Source organism: Sinocyclocheilus anshuiensis, unplaced genomic scaffold (assembly GCF_001515605.1).
Source record: "Sinocyclocheilus anshuiensis isolate Anshui unplaced genomic scaffold, SAMN03320099.WGS_v1.1 scaffold380, whole genome shotgun sequence".
In the NCBI taxonomy this organism is placed as follows: domain Eukaryota; kingdom Metazoa; phylum Chordata; class Actinopteri; order Cypriniformes; family Cyprinidae; genus Sinocyclocheilus; species Sinocyclocheilus anshuiensis.
In genome coordinates this window covers 689,824-708,089 of record NW_015557081.1, presented here as the reverse complement: position 1 = coordinate 708,089, position 18,266 = coordinate 689,824, and the positions used below count along the sequence as shown (strand labels likewise).

The following is an 18,266-nucleotide window of genomic DNA, read 5'->3' as shown; positions in this document are numbered from 1 at the left end:
AGATAGATAGACAGATAGATAGATAGATATAGATAGATAGATAGATAATAGATAGATAGATAGATAGATACCCAAATATATTAAACCACAAATAAAAAAAAATATATATTGTTTAAATTATATTTAAATTAATATATAAATATATAACATATATGATAAATATATAAATATATTATATATTATATATATTATATATATTATATTATATAACATATATTATATATTATAAATATATAAATTTATCAATATTTTCTATTTTTTATAATAAATTCAATTATATTTAATCTCTTACAATTAATATAATATCTTGACAGTAAATAAATAAACACTTTTTTTAAACATATTTTTAGTTTTGGTTTTCGGTCCAGTGCTTCCAGAATTTTGGTGTTCTTTTTGGTGCAGCACTACGTTATCCATCCTTCTTCAAACATCAGGGTTGTTTTAGTGTCTAGTCATTTCTATTGTTTTATTAGTGATTATTCTTACTGCTGGATGTTCCAGGGGTGCTGAACTGTAAGGGTTCTGTGAGCTTGCATGGAGTGGACAAACTGACATCCAAAACAGACGTATCCTTTGAAGCAGACCTGAAAAAAAACAACAACAGAGTTACTGTTACTACCTTCTTCACAATAGCAACCATTATTATAGTGACAGCAGCTATTGTTTAAACATTCATAAAAAGAGTAACCATGAATGTTTTATGAAAATAACAGAGAACATTCCGCAAAACCATTGCCATTAAAGCATCCAGAACACGAAGAATCAAACAAGGCGGATTGCGAAACAGACGAGAGAGAGGAAATGAATAAAAATCCTGCCAGAAAATTGCAGTCGCGTCATGACCCCGACTAATAAATCACTTCTCCTCATGAAAGCGTCGCGCTATAATTACATGGCCGTAAACAGAGCAGCGGAAGAGCGACAAACACGCACGCACAATTCCGAGATCAAAAACACTATTACAAACAACTCCACACTTCAGCCCTGCGGGGTCACCAACCTGCATTAGCTTAATGCGCTACACCGCTGCGCCTTGTCTAATCTACGAGAATTAGCATTGCAGAGGCAGCGGCGGCGGTTCGTGCGGCACACTGACGGAGGGGGTCAGCAATCCCCTGGCGACAGTGCGCACGTGGGCGGCCGTGTCACCATCGAGAAAAGCAAAAACCTATTATCATTCCTCTCGTGCTCATCTGCGAGGGTGCAAATGACTTATCTCTGTTTGCGCTGAACGCCGGCATCAGAGCCACGGCGGCCAGGCCCTGTACGCAGGGACAGGAAGAGAACAGTCGCAAATCAGCTAATTACACGACTCTGGTGAGGAGGCGGCAAAAGGGCCAGAGAGGCTTTGTTTACCAACAAGCTAATTATTTAAGACCCTGGTGAACAAAGCCTTCAATAAAGAATTAATATTGTGATTTCCCTTCAAGATAGCGTAATCACCCCCGTTATTAATTATGGGAAGCAGAACTATGCTGAGATCCAGAAACAGACTTTAGTGAAGATGCGTAACACATTTTCTACGTGTCGCCCCTTTGACTGATTAAAGTTTATTTAGAATGTCAAACTAGCTAGGGTTTACAGCAGCTCTGGCCCATATTCAGGCCTGCATTCTTAATTAGTCTGATCAGTTATTCTGTCTGGCATATTCCACACCCTTATTAATGATCAGACAGCAATGACTCATGGGATGTTTGGTTTAAGAAAGCACGTCCCTCTTTTTAAAAAGTACACACGCAGTAATTAGATGAGCTGTGCGCCCTGCCACCAGCAACCTGCGAAGGTAAATTAATCTAAAGCTGAGAAATGACTTTGCCACTCTGAAGGTAATTGCTTTGAGTTTGCTGCCACAACCTGAATCAAATGTTTTGAGAAAGATTTTTGATATTATTCTACATTTTTTGTAATATTGTTGACCTACTTTGGGTTCAAATACTAAGCCCACATATCTTTGATCTGAACTGACGCTAGATTTGAATCAAGCAATAGGGATCTAATGAATATACTCCTCAATACTTTATCTAAAGGATGTTATAATAACTCACCGGCCCTTGTCCTTGTCTTTTCCTCGGTGACCCACACGGCTGGTAGACTTGATGTAGAGATGCCGATGGAGCTCATCGATTAGCACCAGGTGGATGTTGAGTTTCTTGCTGTGGAGCTCCAGTCGCAAGTCGCTGAGACCCTCCACCTGTAGCAGGGGTCCTTCAAGAGAATCCACTGCTGAGACCTGCAAACACAACATCACACTTGAAGTTTCCATCTGCCTTTATGTCTACGTGCAAAAATGTTAAATAATGGGATGGAGTTGAATATCAAATTTAGTGACCCCAAAAAAATTTGGAGACTCGAGCCACATTTATAAGTGCATTGCATAGCATTGATTTGCATTGCATTGCATTTTTTATGTTTTTTTGTCCCAATGCCTCATTGTAATTGTAGTAGATGTTTGAGGTCAGCTGCCTTCAGAAGTTCATAATAAAGTTAATTTACAACCATAAAGAGTCTAAATTTATTTAATGTTAATTTTACATTTACATTTAAGCATTTAGCAAACAGTGAGTAGCCATTTATCCAAAGTGACTTACAAATGAGTGACTAACCATTTTTTAACAGAATAATTTATTGTTTTAATTTAGAACATTACCAACTCCTTTTTGTAACATTTTTCCTTGAAAAGCATGCTTTTTATTAACTTTCTCTAAAATCGGTAGAACTTGGTTAAATATTTTGTAATCTTATGCTGTGATTTCATACATTTATAAACGTGGTGAAGTATCTGAATATTTATTAAGGCCACAGTATATTGGTTCGAAACTCAAATCCCAGTGTAGCTTGTTCATTGCTAGTAGCTGAATAAGTGAAGTGTTCCAGGCATATCCATTGTTGTAAAACCTCCTAGATTAGCGGCGCTTCAGGATCACATAATCGCACATGTCCCACCCGCCCATCAAAAACCACAGCGATAAAGCACAATAACAACTCTCGTCCAATCAAGGTATTAAAAGAGGGAGAATGCAGCGTGGTGGACCGCAGTGGCGCTGAATATTCACTCTGCTGAGTGTGTGTGGCTCTCCTGCAGAGAGCATAATGAAGTATGCGGCTGTTGGTTGAATGAGGTGTGAGACGGAGCTTATCAGTGAACACAAAGTGAGAAAATGATGCAAAAACCCAGAAAACCAAATGAATATAGAAGCTTGCTCTTACTTTCGCACACAGAGATTTACTAGTTTTTTTTGTTGTTCAAAAATCTCTAAATAATATGAAATAAATAAATTCCTAATAATAAATTAAATCCGTAATAAATAAAATCCATAATAAAATCAATCAATCAATAAATCTCTAATAAATTGTATAAAATAAATCTCTAATAAAAAAAATACATACATACATGAATATATATACGTTATATATTTCATATAAAACATGTTATAGGCTGTGGATACAGAACGTAATTTTAAAAACCATCTGACTTTTTTGCTCTGTTTTGTGTATCTGTTTTTCATCTCCTCCTCATAGACACGTGCAGGGAAATTTGAAAGCTGTAAAATGAAGAACAAATGCAACTTAACATGGAGAACGAGTCCAGGTAGTCCCCTCAGGCTTAGCTTTAATGCTGTCCTGGATCTGCACTGTATCAGCAGCTACTTGCCATGCTGCCACATTTGCAAACTGAATCAGAAGCAGTTGTGTGGTTGATAAGTTCAATTTCCTCATTTCATTCACCTGACCTGGCTCACATGTCCCAGAGCCTTGATCTTATATTCAACCTTTCCCTTCTTCCTTCCATCCTTCTTTTAATCTCTCACACTCTCTCTCTTGCTCTTTTTTATTGCATTAACTTGTATTTCTAGTCTTTACTTCTCTTTGCCTTACCTCTTCTCTCCCTCAGCACTGAACTACCCTGCAGAGGCTACTGCTTGTTTATATTTAGTGAATAAATCAAAATGGCTCTGAATGAATGTGCTTTATTAGAGGGAAGCTAATGGCCTGTTGATAGTGCTCTGGAGGACCATCACTGCACACTTTGTGCATCGCTTTTGACAGACAGAGGGAGGGGTCACACAAGTCAAGGAGTTGTTCATGCAAATGAGGGTTGCATGAGCCACAGTGTATACCAACAGGATCAGCTGAGCGTGTGTAAGTGTGCCTGTTTACAGGTCTTACTGCCAAACCTGGTTTAGTTGAGAAGACACTTCAATTTGCAACTGAGACAATAGAAAAGAACAGCAATAGAGAATGAGAGAAAGAAGAATTGTTAAAGGCAGGAAGAGGACAAGGAAACGAAAGGGAAGAAGGAGAGAAAGAAGAACAGTTAAGGACATGAGAGGAAGAGGAAAGGAGCAAGGATGAGAGAAAGGAAAGGAACATAGAGTAAGAGGAACAGTTAAGGACATGAAAGGAATAGAAAGAGGAAAGGAGATGAAAGAAATACGCAGAGGGAGTGGAATGGTTCAGTGAAGGAAATAAGAAGAGGATGATGGAAAAAAATGGAGAGGGAGGAGGAAAAGTAAAGGACAGGAATTGGCAGCAAAGGACAGAAAAGGAAATGAAGAGGAAGAGTAAAAGAAAGAAAAAAGAGAAGAAAAGAAAACTTCAGAGGAAAAAAGAAAGAAAAAGGAGGAAGAAGAAGAGGAGGAAAGAAAAGAAAAAGAAATGAGAGGAGAGAGGAGAGGAGACGAGAGGAAAGGAAAGGAAAGGAAAGGAAAGGAAAGGAAAGGAAAGGAAAGGAAAGGAAAGAGGAAGAGGAAAAAACAGTAAAGGAAGGAAAAATGGAGAGGAAACAGAAAGGGTAGGAAGGGGCAGAAAAGGACAGAAGAAAGGAAGAGAAAGAGGAAGAGGAAGAAAGGCAAAAAGGAAAAAAAATAGAGAAGAAAAGAAAAGAAATAGGAAGATGAAGATGAAGAAGAAAGAAGAGTAGGAAAGTAAGACAGAGGAAGAGGAAGAGAAAGGAAAGGAAAGGAAAGGAATTAAGCAAATAAAGAGAGAAAAGTGCCCATTCAACAGATGTGAGGTAATGAATGACAGCTCATCTGAAAAGCACGCACTAGGGAGGTTAACCAGACAGACAGGTACGAGAGTTACAAATGTGTATGTGTGCGTTTGTGGGCATGTGTGTTCATGTAACTAACAGACAAAAGTGAGGGAGAGTGTTTTCAGACGAGAGTTGCAAATTGAAACACCGTGTACAGCGTAATCTCTGTTGGCAGTCCCAATACTCCTCGTCAGATTTAACACAGTCACACACACAGGAGGAGAAGAACACCTGAGGGACCTGAGAAAGCGGGAAGAAGGAAGCTTGTCATCTCTGACCACAGCTGATTTCCCCTGTTGAAAGGGAGATGTGGGTGTACCCAAAGAAACAGTGTGATCAAATACCTGATAAAAAAGATCTTAAAAACCTGGAGATTCAGATTCTTATTTTTGATGATGTTTTTAGGCCCATGAGCTTTGGTTAATGTAGTGGGAAAGAATCTTCTGACCAGAGTTGCATAACGGAATAAGTCACTTTTTATGTTAGCGCACATGCTCCTGACAAACCATGCCGGTGACACTCCTAAATAACTTCATGCTACTCTCCACCATACTGGTCTCTATACTACTGTTCAATAGTATTGGGTCAGTAAGTTTTTTTTGGTTTTTTTTACAATTCTAAATATAATCAATGTTGGAAAAAGTCAATGTTGTGCTGCTTAATATTTTTATTGGAAAAATTTTGATTTTTTTTTTTAGGATTCTTTGATGAATAGAAAGTTCAAAAGAACTTACTTGAAATAGATTTTTTTTGTTACAATATAAAGGTCTTTACTGTCACTGTCATGCATTGTTAGCTAAATAAAAGTTATTATTTAAAAAAACTATTTAAAAAAAATCTTACTGACCCTAAACTTTTACAGTAGTTTAAATATTTACAATACCAGTCAAATTACAACTAAATGTATGTTTTAATAATCTAAAAGATTATGCTTGACATTTCTTTAAAATATCATGCAATATTTGGCATTTTTGCTATATGTTTAATGCAAAAAATATATATGGCATATATGCATATTTGTAAAAACATGCGTTATGAAAGTTATATAGTATTTTAAAGTTTTGCCCGTGTATGGATTTCACTGCTTACAATAAAATACAATAATACAATAAAAACAATAATTTACATTTATATAAATATATATATATATATATATATATATTATTATTTATTTATTTATTATCAATTTTTTTAAAGCAAAGCATCCTAAGAAGCATGCAATGAAATTGGTTAAAAGAATACAATCAGTGTCAATAGCTCAAATTAAAGAGCTATATTTATTTTAATATTTTTATGTATAAGAGGACAAGCTGAAACAAAAACAGGTAGCATGTACTTGCCATGGAATGAATAAAATTTCCCCTACCAACACATTCAAACACACACTCACCAGCATATCTGTGGCGTGCAGGTAGTGCTTGCTGGCCATGGATGCCTCCAACTTCTGAGGGACCTGTTTGATGTTCTCGATCTCGTCCAGCAAGCTGAGGACATGCTTGTGCTCGACACCCTCGATCCACAGCTTCCTCAGTTCATCTCGCTTACAGTGGAGGAGCATCTTACAGGACAACAGGTTCTCCTTGACCTGAGCAGAGAGCAGCCCACACACACCATGTCAGGAGAAGGTGAAAGTTCACACTTGATAACACAAGCATCAGCTTCGCAGATTTCGCAGCTTCACAGCTCTGCTTTCTTCTTTGCATAATTATTTTCAAGTGTGTCAGCAGCAGGGGAGAAGATGATAAACAAACATTTTGCCGTAGATTAAAACCCGAGCTTAGTGGCTAATTTACAAGGATATTATTTCAGACATCGAAGACAATTACTAGTGATTCCTAATGATTCTTTTATGATGGCTCACCATGGTTTGAGTGGGGGAGGGGAAGTAGTAATTAGTTCATTTTTAATGTTCTTAAAAGAGCTTACAAAACACGCACAAACGTCAACAAATCCCAAAGCTGGATAAACAAACAGCAAAATTAATGAACACTGTTGTGTTTCATTGGCTGCGTTGGGTTCATGTCTTCCATTTTCCCACTTACACGTAAATTTTGACACTCAGGGAAACGTTTTTTGAGTCCTTGACTCAAACACATCTTTCAAGAGTGCAATAAACAAACTCGGTCACCTGTGTCTTTAAATAATAATGAGTAAAGACGGTGATTGGGGGCCCCTGGGCACTTCACATCAAATACTTCAGCAGCATGAAGACACAAATGCTATTCTCTATGTTCTCTGCGGCAAGTTTGAGTGTGTGTGTGTGTGTGTGTGTGTGTGTGTGTGTGTGTGTGAGAAGCCTGACACCTCCATCATTACAGAAGCCTGAGGGACGACCCATCAGACTGCATGGCTGAGAGCGACGTTTATACACAAAATACTAAAAAATAGCTGTTGATTTGTTTTTAATTTCCCTTTTTGCATCAAACTGCTACTGCATGTTGTTTTTCCTCTAATTAATTCTCATATATCATTCCCTGGGCATTACAGCCAGTATTATATCAGGCTGCATGCAGCTTGTGTGTGTTTACGTATTGGTAGGTTATCACGGAACTATGTGGGCTACAAAGAAAAGCAGCAGTTGCATTTCATCTCCGCAGCTGCTGACCAGAAAAAAAAAACCTGTGCGGTGAAGAAGTTATTTCAATCAGCCATAAACAAAAAGACTGACAGCATGAAGCTGTATTGCTGTGAGTGACCATGTTATTAAAATACACTACTAAGTCATTGTGCATCTGCCTCAAATCAGGGTTTTTAACAATGGAACCTGAAGGTTCTCTGCGGGTCAGTGAAGAAGAAGCATTAAATAAAAAAATGACAGAAAATACATTTATAATGTAACCAAGAATTACTATTTTTTAATTCAATTATGTCTTTTGAACTTTTCATCAACGTAAAAAATATATCACAGTATAAAAACTATTTCCAAAATGTATAACAAAAAGAAAAGTTAGCTTATATCATGTTATTTAATGTTGTTATTGTAATATATTATAAAATGTTATAATGTTATTAAACAGGGGGACCTGATATACCTGTCATGATTATGATTGTTTGGGAATAAAGATTTAATTGTCTGCTTTGCTCATGTCTCTTATCGTGTACGCCTAAAACATTTTTAGATTTTATACAGGCCCATATGATTTTTTTTTAATTCTGTAAAAATAATATAATATAATTGACCCATACAATGTATTGTTGGCTATTGCTACAAATATACCCGTGCTACTTATGACTGGTTTTGTGGTCCAGGGTCACAAATTAGAAACCTGATCATATTTACAATTGTTTGGGAGTTGCTGAATGCAGACGAATGTGTTGCACACCTGTTTGATCTTGTTGCGAGAGCTGGTAATTCTCTCTGTGATGCTCTGGTAGGTTCTGATGGCTGTAGTGAGCTCTGTGTAGTGCTGAACTATCAACTCATCCAGATCATGATCACACTTCTCATAGGCCTCCTCCAGACGGCCCTTCTCCGTCTCTCGGTCCTGCACATCCTCACTACTGGACAATGTCCTGACCGAAAGATAGTAAACATATGCTACATCAAACTGTATTAAACGTTATGTTTTACAAAAACATACTACTGCTAATAAAATTAATAATATCATATACAGTATAATAGCATATTATCACATCTTTGCCTGGTTCATCAGCGTAAATAAATAATGTGAATAAATGAATGAATGAATGAATGAAAAACTTATTAAATAATTAAACCAATTATGTATTCATTTATTTATTTAGGTAATTAGTTATTTTTAAATAAATAAAAAGGTTTTTGTGTTCATTTTGGGAATGAATAAATAAATAAATAAATAAATAAATAAACATTAATTATTTAAAAATAATAATATTAATATTTTATTTACCCCAAATGAGTAAGGACAATATTTTTTTTATTGTATATAAAAATTATATAACCAAGACAACATGCAATTCAATAATCAATTCAATAATAATAATACTTTTTCTTTTTTTTTTTGAAAGAAAGAACGTTTCATGAATGCCCATGACATTTTTCTAGCATCTTGGCTTTGGCTTTCTTGCTATTTCTGACACTGGAAAATCGTGATTGACTGCAGTACACTTAAATCTTCCAGAGCCAAGGCTGCACTCAATCTAAACTCATCCTGTCATCATTACCTTGCAAACTTTCAATACATAAGTAGTTGGATTTTTGGCCATCACAACACAATTTCACTACAATCCATCATCAGAAGCCCACCCACTCGAGGAGACCAGCTGGGACCGGTGCCAATCCAACAATGTCCCAGACCGCAGACTGCCAGACATCACATCTCAGCTCTCAAAGTCTGTCCTGACTCATTTCCGCAGCGGTGTGGCTTTAAATCAGAGTAAAGTAAGGCAGCACAATCTCCCAAAAGAGCTCATTACATTCAGTCCAGTCTCTGGAGCTCAGAAAGATATAGAAGAACGTCTGAGAGCCAGTATTCAGTAGGGAAAATCCCTTCAAGCTCGCAGTGAAGCACAGATCATGTAGATCTAGCTTCGGCCCATAGACTCGCTCTTTTTTGACCTCACTCGTTGCCCATAGGACATCATAATGGAAACGGCTGATGGGTAAAAAGGAGATAAAAGAGCCATGAAGCAGAATGACGGATTTCTGACAGCTTATCAGCTCAGCTGTGCTCAATGGAAGAAAATAGGTTTTATCTATGTAAAGTCAAGGTTTGATGCTGTGAATGTACTATTTGGGCAAAAAGTTCATTACAACTCACCCAGGCATTACCAAAAGTAAAGTATATGTGCTGTAACTAACTATAACCCTCAATTAGGCAGTTTTTTTTCCACACTATACTGGGTTCTGGCTGCCATCTACCATCACCAAATTAGCCTCAAAATAGTCACATCTTCCACAAGGTCACAAAAGCCTATATGTACAAGAACATCCTGTCATCATGCCAGCTTCCCTGCCTTCTCAATGGCCACAAAAAAATAATTTGAAATAAAATAAAATAAAATCAATTCAATATATTATTTATCATACAGTTAACATCACATACTATATATAGATATACTACATTTTCCACTGCACTCTATACGATTTTCTATCGTTATACTTTCATATTATTGCACTTGCATATTGTGATTGTGTTGTTTAAGTGTTGACAACCAAGACAAATAATCAGACTGCGTTTATGATGTTCAAACAGTGCTGTTTAAGTAAACAGTTCCCTAGGTTCCCTCTGTTTTGAAACTCAGTCCTGTCAAAACATAAGCAATTTCCATTTAAACACGTTTTGAAGTATGCCTACAAACTACGTGCTATTCAGAAGACCTCACAGAAAACTATAAACTTCGGCTGATGCAACGTAAAGGTTCTTAAACACAACTCATACGTGTATAATAACAAAATATGAAAGAATAACAGGATGTATCGTTAGCAAACATGCTAAGCGGTCATCCATTCTGGTCCTTTTCCTTAGAAAATCCGGGTGCAAAGATTTAACGCTGGCAGACACAGATATTGTAAAACTATCGTGCTCACCTTATTACAGATATAAGTAAACCGGAAGGGTCTTTGCTTTTGTTGACTGCGCTCCTGTATCTGCCTGTGTCAGCCATCTTTCCGTTACTACACCCAAACACCTCGTGACGGACTTCAGCCAATGGGAAGCCGCCTTCAGCAAAATCAGCTGATCGTGGGATCGTAGGGAAATGTAGGAAATGTAGTCTTTTTTTTTTTTTGCTGAAAACGGCTACAATCGTTTGTACATCCATAAATGTTATTTAAAAATGTATACCTTCATTTACCTAGTTTTTTATTTTCAATAAAGAAGTTGGTATATATTTGCATTCTTTAAATAACTTTGGATATTCAATTTTTCTACTCTGTAATTGTGTAATAATATGCTTTAGTTCATTCTTTTGTTAAATGTTAATGTAAAAGTTAAATGTAATCCTCTTAGAATATTCTGTTAACTGTCATTTTGCTTGTAGATGTTTTGTTCTTTTTTGCAATAAAATATAACAACACTGTTATTTATTTTATTTTGCTGTTTATTCACTATATCACTTTTTAATAACAAACAGTCTCATTTCTCCCATTTCATTTTAAGCAGCCATAATTTAGCTAATTCATTTTTTTTCATTTATTCATTATATATAATTTTTATATATTAGACAATACTAAAATTCATTTACATCTTTTAACTGAAAATGTTTCTTTTTTTTAACTGTAATACAGCATGTACTAAAAGTAACTTAATGTACATTTCATCTTGAACAAATCAGTTTTGTGAACTGGTTCAATCAAAAGATCCGACTCAAAGGAATGTGAAAAATTATTTTACACACTAGACATACAGGAAGGGAGAAAGACAGATTGAAAAGTGTAGGTTGTTAATTGCTTTCTGTTTCTAGAATATATTGCTCTGGACCTGCTCCCCATCTCCTGACGATCTCTGCTGTAACAAACCACAGAGGAAAGGGCATTGATTGTGTGGGAAAGGGTCGATCTGGCAGCCTCCTCTTTGACTGATGTGTCCGAGGACAGCAGAGATAACATAGTGGCCAATTTTGTGCCCCTTCAAAAAAGGAAACAATCACGGAGACTCTGGGGTTATTTTTCTTTTAGCTCCTCTGAGCCTAGTCAGATCCAGAAGTTCTTATCAGCTTCCTCCAAGGCCCATCATGTCTAAGCAATCTACTGTCCTTTGCTGATGACACAGGACTGATGTTATTTCTCATCACCTAGTGCAGGATAAAAGGTTGTCATGATGACACCTGAGGGCATGTAGACAAAGACAGCCACCCACTAAAGGACAGAGGACCCACATCTCCAAATGCGCACAGCTCCAATTTGACATGAGGACTTGAGGAACATCTTTTCAGTTATAATACTGCTAAGTGCTTCTAAGACAGAATGTACCTATTTACTTTTTGACTATATATATAGTAATTTTAATGAATAATAATGTATGTGTGTGTGCATATTTCAATGCATTGATTAAACCCTCTGAAGCTTAATTTATGTTGGAATTTGCTTCTATATGTTTTTGTAAAGATTTTTGTAAAGATTTGTATGTGTATGTACATATATGTATTTACTATGTATATATATGCTGACATGATAATGCTTGCTTTTAAGGAGGTTTAATAAATGTCAAAAATCATGAGGAGTGTTTTCTTTCTATTTTTCTTTACTAGAATTGAAGAATGAAACCTTACAAAATATTAATTAAGGGAATATTCAAGTAGAAGACAAATAAAGTACATCATTTACAACTTAGATTCAGCCTAATAAGAGCACAGACCTGTTGAAAAACAGCAGCAAATTCGATAAAATTATTCTGCTCTGGAATAGACATTAATTTCGTATATTGTACTTTTAATATGAATAAATAAACTAATAAATGAACATATATTTTTCTTCTATTTATGTTGTCCAATAGAGACACTAAACGCTTGCGCTCAACCAATGAGAATCGTCTTCCTTCGCCTGTGCCAAGTGGGAGGGGCTAAAGGCGGAAGCACTGTGTGTTTCTGAACGGGAGCGTGCGACCCTGGTGTTCGCGCGTAACAACTCGAGAGCTGTCAACTCTTTGGAGTTCATAACTACTGATCAAATTTAAATGAACTAGCTTGTTAAACACCAGCGGGCTTGTTTGACCAGGAATGGGAGCCAACAACAGCACGCGCCGCGTGTCTTTTGAGTCGGATGAGAATGAGAACATAACGATAGTGAAGGGCATAAGGGTGAGTGACACACGTCTGTTTTCCTCCAGCTGTCAAAAGCACATCACGCATACTGACGCATGGCTTTAATTCACCTGTGATTTGAATGCATGCGCAGGATCGTGATGAAGGCCTCTAATAGTCTTAACATGCCTAACTGGATAAACATTTTGTCCCTGACTGGACACTTACTTCAGTTGACCTGGAAAACCAAGTTTAGCTGCAATACAAGGTTATGCATTTCATAAGCATCATACCTAAGAGGAATTAGTTTAGCAAACACCTGTTACAGTTCAGGCATCACACTGCCAAGCATGACAGCACTGTGTTCACGCCCCCCATAACTATTTATACAGCAGGTTAAACAGTGTCACCCTTCACACAGCCGTTTATGTTAGTTGATGCTATTGCTAAATTTACTTACGATTTGTTTTGAGTGTTTATTTTTCAACTTGCAACTTCTTCACACTTGGTTTTTAGAGACTTTTTGTTTTGTATAGGTGGTTTTCAGGGTTTACATAAACTAGTTCAAAACTAACAACAGGGGTCACCATTATCAGGCAAAAAGACCCTTTGGTGGACACCCCTTGTTATTGTATAAAATTGCATTTCAAGCATAACCTGTAATAACATGCCATGGCATGTATACACCACCAAATTATTTATGTTTAGTCATAACTTTATATGTATACATTTTTATAGATACATTTTTTTTTTATAAAAAAATATATAATTTAGAATTATTTTACTAAATAATTTAGTGTGTTTGTGTGTGTGTCTATATATATATATACATATGTATGTATATGTTATACAAAAATGTTAGAAAATATACAGAAATACTCAGAAGTGACAGCAATGATTGTTCATGAAAACATGAATATAATTGAATATGAATGTAGTTTAGAATTATTTTACTAAATAATTTAGTGTGTGTGTCTATATATATACAGTATATATATATATATATATATACATATGTATGTATATGTTATACAAAAATGTAAAAAATATACAGAAATACTCAGAAGTGACTGACAGCAATGATTGATGAAAACAATAATTGTGCGACTAAATACATTTAAGATATTACAGTTCTAAAAAAAAAAAATTTGCTAAAGCTGAAATAAAAATAATTTATTAAATTATGAATAAAATAAATTTGATTACATTACAATAGATATATAAAAAACTATTTAAAAAACATTATTTTTAAACTATTTCACACTGATTGAAATCCAGCAACTAAATGGGTCTTTATTTATTTATTTATTTATGAATGAATGAATGATTGGGTATAAGGCCTATATTTCTTTGGTAAACTTGACATGACATCTTAAAAAAGCCCCCAATACCCAAATACTTTTACTCAAGTCTCTGCCAAGCAGAATGTTCATTTCGAATTTACATTGCTCATCATTTATTTTGCATTGTTTCTAACATACAGAAGAAAAAGCGAGAATATTGTTTGTTATGCTCGTAAGACTATCATTTGTTTTCTCCATTTCTGTTCTTCAGCTCTCGGAGAAGGTCATCAACCGCATGAGGGAACCCTCAGGCCCACCACGGCCCCCCACCAGAACCCCTCCTGCTCCTCCTCCCGTGGTTGATCCTCTGCCAGCCCTGGTGCCAATATCTGCACCTGACCCTGTCACTTCCCTTCCACCTTCTTCCTTGCCAGAGCGTGTCAAACTCCCTGAGCAAGTGACCACTACTGCACCTCCTCCACCACTAGCAGAGCCGGTCATTTTCCCCCCACCTCCTCCTGAATCAGTGGGTGCTGTATCAGCCCCTGCAGGTGAGTCGATTGCTCCACCTGCAGCCACAGCTGAGCTTATAACAGCATCTCCACCTGTGGAAATAATTGCCCCTCCTCCATCTTCTAAACCCATCGCTTCTCCTCCCCTTGCTGATTCTGTTGCCTCCCCTCCTGCTATTGAGCTCTTCACACCTCCTCCTCCCCCCATTCCTACCCATCCTATCACTAAAACCACTTCTGAACCCATCTCTGCTCCACCTGTAGAAATAACCACCCCCACCCCTCCAGCTGAACCTGTCGCTCCTTTCGCTTCCGCTGCTGAAACTATCCCACAGCCTCCTCCGTCTGTAGAAAAACCTGTGGCTTCTTCACCACCACCTCCTCCCGCCGGTGAGTCGATTCGAATTGTTCTGTAACGTAACGCTGACACACATACATGCGTTCATGTGGTCTGCTTGTGGAAATGTGGAGGTATTTCACACATTGCACTTCAGTGCCTGTCATTCATGAGCGTTAATGGTACTCCTCGGGTAAATTGCATCTTGTAAGCACTCTGAATGTGTTGGTACACCATTGTGAAGGGGTAATATTATACATCAAGTCATTCTGGGTAATTCTACGGAATTCAAACTTCTCTTAAACACATCAGAGTACGTGGGTGGAGTGGAGCAACAGCAATTTTCCCTGTGTAAAGTGTTCTGGCTTATAATATATTACCATTATAAGAATTATTGTACAGAATCAAAAAATAAACATAATTAATAAATTTTAATGTGGCGGGGACGGCGAGACATTTAATTGAACTTTAGCTTCTTTAAGTTATTATTGAAGGACAGTTCATGAAAAAATGAAAATTCTGTCAGCTATGAGGGAACCCTCAGGCCCACCACGGCCCCCCACCAGAACCCCTCCTGCTCCTCCTCCCGATTATTGACCCTTATGTCATTCCTAATATATATAAGACTTCATTCATCTTCGAAACACAAATGATTTTTTTAATGAAATCTGATCGATAAAAGGTCATTCTACCAGAACTTTGATGCTTCAAAAAGTTCACAAAGGCATCATAAAAGTAATCTGTTTATCATACAAAGCAATCATGTATCTTCACAAGACTTGGATTACACTGCATAATTCATATTTATGTACTTTTTGAAGCGTCAAAGTTTTGGTGGAGTGGTCTTTGAATGGAGGGACAGAAATCTCTCAGGTTTCATAAAAAAAAAGTAATTTGTGTTTCAAAGATGGAACAGGATTTAGAAAGACATCAGGTTGAATAATTTATGATAGGACTTTTATTTTTGGGTGAATTATCCCTTTAAATGTAATTGTTTTAAATGCATAGTTCAATTTTTTTTTTCCAAAAAAAAAAAAAACTAAACCTAAACCCATCAGTCAGAAATGCACACCTGCTGACACCTGTTTGATTGAGATTTATTTGAAATACTACTGTATGGATAAAAAAAAAAAAATAAGATTAACAAATTGGCTAATATTTTATTTTTCTTCCTAAAAGTTCAGTCCTCTTGATGTTAGTGAGTGGGCCCGGATCCTTCCATATTATGATTCATAGCTTGTGCCTGAGTGCTAATGAAACGATTAATTCTAACTTGTAATAGAGTTAATGAATCAATGCTGTAATTAGGAACTCCACTTAAGCCAGTTCAGCCTCTAAGGTACCTGGAACAGCATCTCCTCCCAGAAATGTGTCGAGCCGATCACATTTGCAACCGCTTTGCTTCTCATTAAAAGTAAGACTATGTTCATAGATCTTTCAATCGGAAGTTTAGTTGCAGTTTTGAACGATTATACCAGAGACGCCTATTAAGAATAAGATGCCATAATTCTTTGACATTGTCATCAATTACCGGATGAGTCACATGAATTTTTGGCTGAACTATGGTCTTGTCCAAAATGATGCCCTTGAGGTGCACAAAAACCATTCTTTAATTGACGTTTATTTGAGTTTTCTGTGACGTCTGTACACACACACACACACACGCGCACACACACACACACACAAAAATGGTGGTGAAACAATTTTCACTCAGAAATTGCTAATTAATTTCACAAATAATGACAAAGAAACATTAAGTAACACATTGAATTAAACGGGAATATTTGAAGTAGAAAGACTGAAATAGTGTTTTCTTGTAAAACCTACTCCAGTAATTTTAGTTTTATTTGCAACTTTGAAAATGTTTTTGTTTAAAGTAAAACACCTGCAATAAAAAAAAAAGTGTTGAATTGAAATAAAGCTGAAATAAAATACAATATAAAGATTGATTAATAAAAAATAAATGAAAAAAATTACTTATTTAGAAATGTTGCTTTTGGCAACCAACTGAAATAAAATTTCATAAGTTATAATACTAACATTATTCAAACTGAAATAAAAATACATTAAAGCAGGATAGAAATATTAAAAAACTAATAAAAATAACAAAATAATAATAAAAAATAAGCTGAATTCAAAATATTAAATGCTACAAGACTATATAAATATAATACTAAAAAAATACTGCCTTCTGTATTATAAAATGACAAACTGGACACTTTACAGTCTTGTTGACTGTTGTTGATGTGTAAATTAAGCCCACAACAGTAGAAGTCCCCATCAAGTTTGCAGTGTAGATGAGGCCTGTTGCTGTTGTATTTTGGGCCCGTCATTATAGCAGAGTGATGTGTTTCCTGTTTTGGGGCTAATGCAGCGAAATGTTATTTAAACACATTTTTCATTCAAAACATCACAATGTGTCCTTTTGTCAAACTGCAAATCTTAGCACTAGCTATGCTTAAAATGGACTCCGAGTGCAGCCGGTCATTGTGTTTCCTCCATGTCTTGACTGTTTCTGAGCTGTGAGCTTTCTCGCTTCCACCTCCACATAATTAAGCACATCTAATATGTATCGAAACAGTGGCTCTAAAAAACTGTCAGCTCAAATACATGTGAAAATGGCTATGTGTGCCCTCTCGGCCCTTAATAGTGGTGTTACCTGCAGAGATGCGCAGATTCTGTAGGCTGGAGCTGACACTATGAACTGGCTCTACTTACAGAGAGGGAAAAAGAGACGCCCGCCTGCATCACACATAACGAGACAGCTCCCTGTTAATGAGACACAGATCTGCTTAATGAGCTCTACCATAGAGGCTCACACATACTTTTTTTTTCTATATCCATCTATCTATAACTCCCTACATCTCAATCGGTTTCTCTCTCCCACGTGTATGTTTTTTTTTCTTGCTCGCTCATGCTTCCATGATATAATGATGACAGAAACTCTTTTGTGATTTTATATAAATATACATTATTCTATTACATAAATACTCCTAGAATGCATATGTCATACTTTTTTAGAAACAGTGAACCCAGTAGCTCTCATCCCACCCCTTTTGAAACTAGAAAAACCTGCTTGCTAGAACTTTTTACCCTTGTGTGTGTATGTGTATGTATTTATGTTACAGGTATGTATGTTCTGTTTGCTCCCTTCCACATGTTTACCACAGTAAAAAGTGAATGACAATAAAATAAACCTGCGAAATTAGAGGGTTAGACGGTGAGGACTCGATGCCTAAATATTATTGAATTTGTGGAAATTCGTGACCTAGAACAAAACCGCATAAATGTAGGCTATATGGGCTCAAACTGCATCCAAAAGCATGGTTGCGATGTAAGATTTTCCAGCTAACCAATTATTTCTCTAATAAACAAAGCTTTTATACCACACTTGTCATAATCAGAGCTTATAATTTGTAAATAAATAATTGCTGGAT

At 36.4% G+C, this 18,266-nt stretch overlaps 2 protein-coding genes across 7 annotated transcripts in view; one reads left to right on the top strand and one right to left on the bottom strand.

Annotated features, from left to right (window-relative positions):
* Nucleotides 1-10,626, bottom strand: part of LOC107676929 (exocyst complex component 4-like) — a 143,094-nt gene extending 132,468 nt beyond the window's left edge. Inside the window, exons 1-5 of the mRNA XM_016471670.1 lie at nt 10,545-10,626; nt 8,359-8,548; nt 6,426-6,620; nt 2,046-2,230; nt 487-584 (exon numbers count right to left, since the gene is read on the bottom strand). Of these exons, the coding sequence (XP_016327156.1) occupies nt 487-584; nt 2,046-2,230; nt 6,426-6,620; nt 8,359-8,548; nt 10,545-10,621 (745 nt within the window). The 5' untranslated portion in view covers nt 10,622-10,626. The remainder of the gene's footprint in view (nt 1-486; nt 585-2,045; nt 2,231-6,425; nt 6,621-8,358; nt 8,549-10,544) is intronic.
* Nucleotides 10,627-12,512: 1,886 nt separating this feature from the next.
* LOC107676930 (MICOS complex subunit MIC19-like) overlaps nt 12,513-18,266 on the top strand; it is a 77,777-nt gene continuing 72,023 nt past the window's right edge. For 2 of the 6 annotated variants that reach the window (XM_016471676.1, XM_016471675.1), the window contains exons 1-2: nt 12,513-12,754; nt 14,252-14,531. In XM_016471676.1, coding sequence (XP_016327162.1) covers nt 12,674-12,754; nt 14,252-14,531 — 361 coding nt within the window. In that variant the 5' untranslated portion in view covers nt 12,513-12,673. Of the gene's footprint in view, nt 12,755-14,251; nt 14,883-18,266 lie in introns of all 6 variants that reach the window. The other 4 variants (XM_016471674.1, XM_016471673.1, XM_016471672.1 and 1 more) reach the window with 4 other exon arrangements.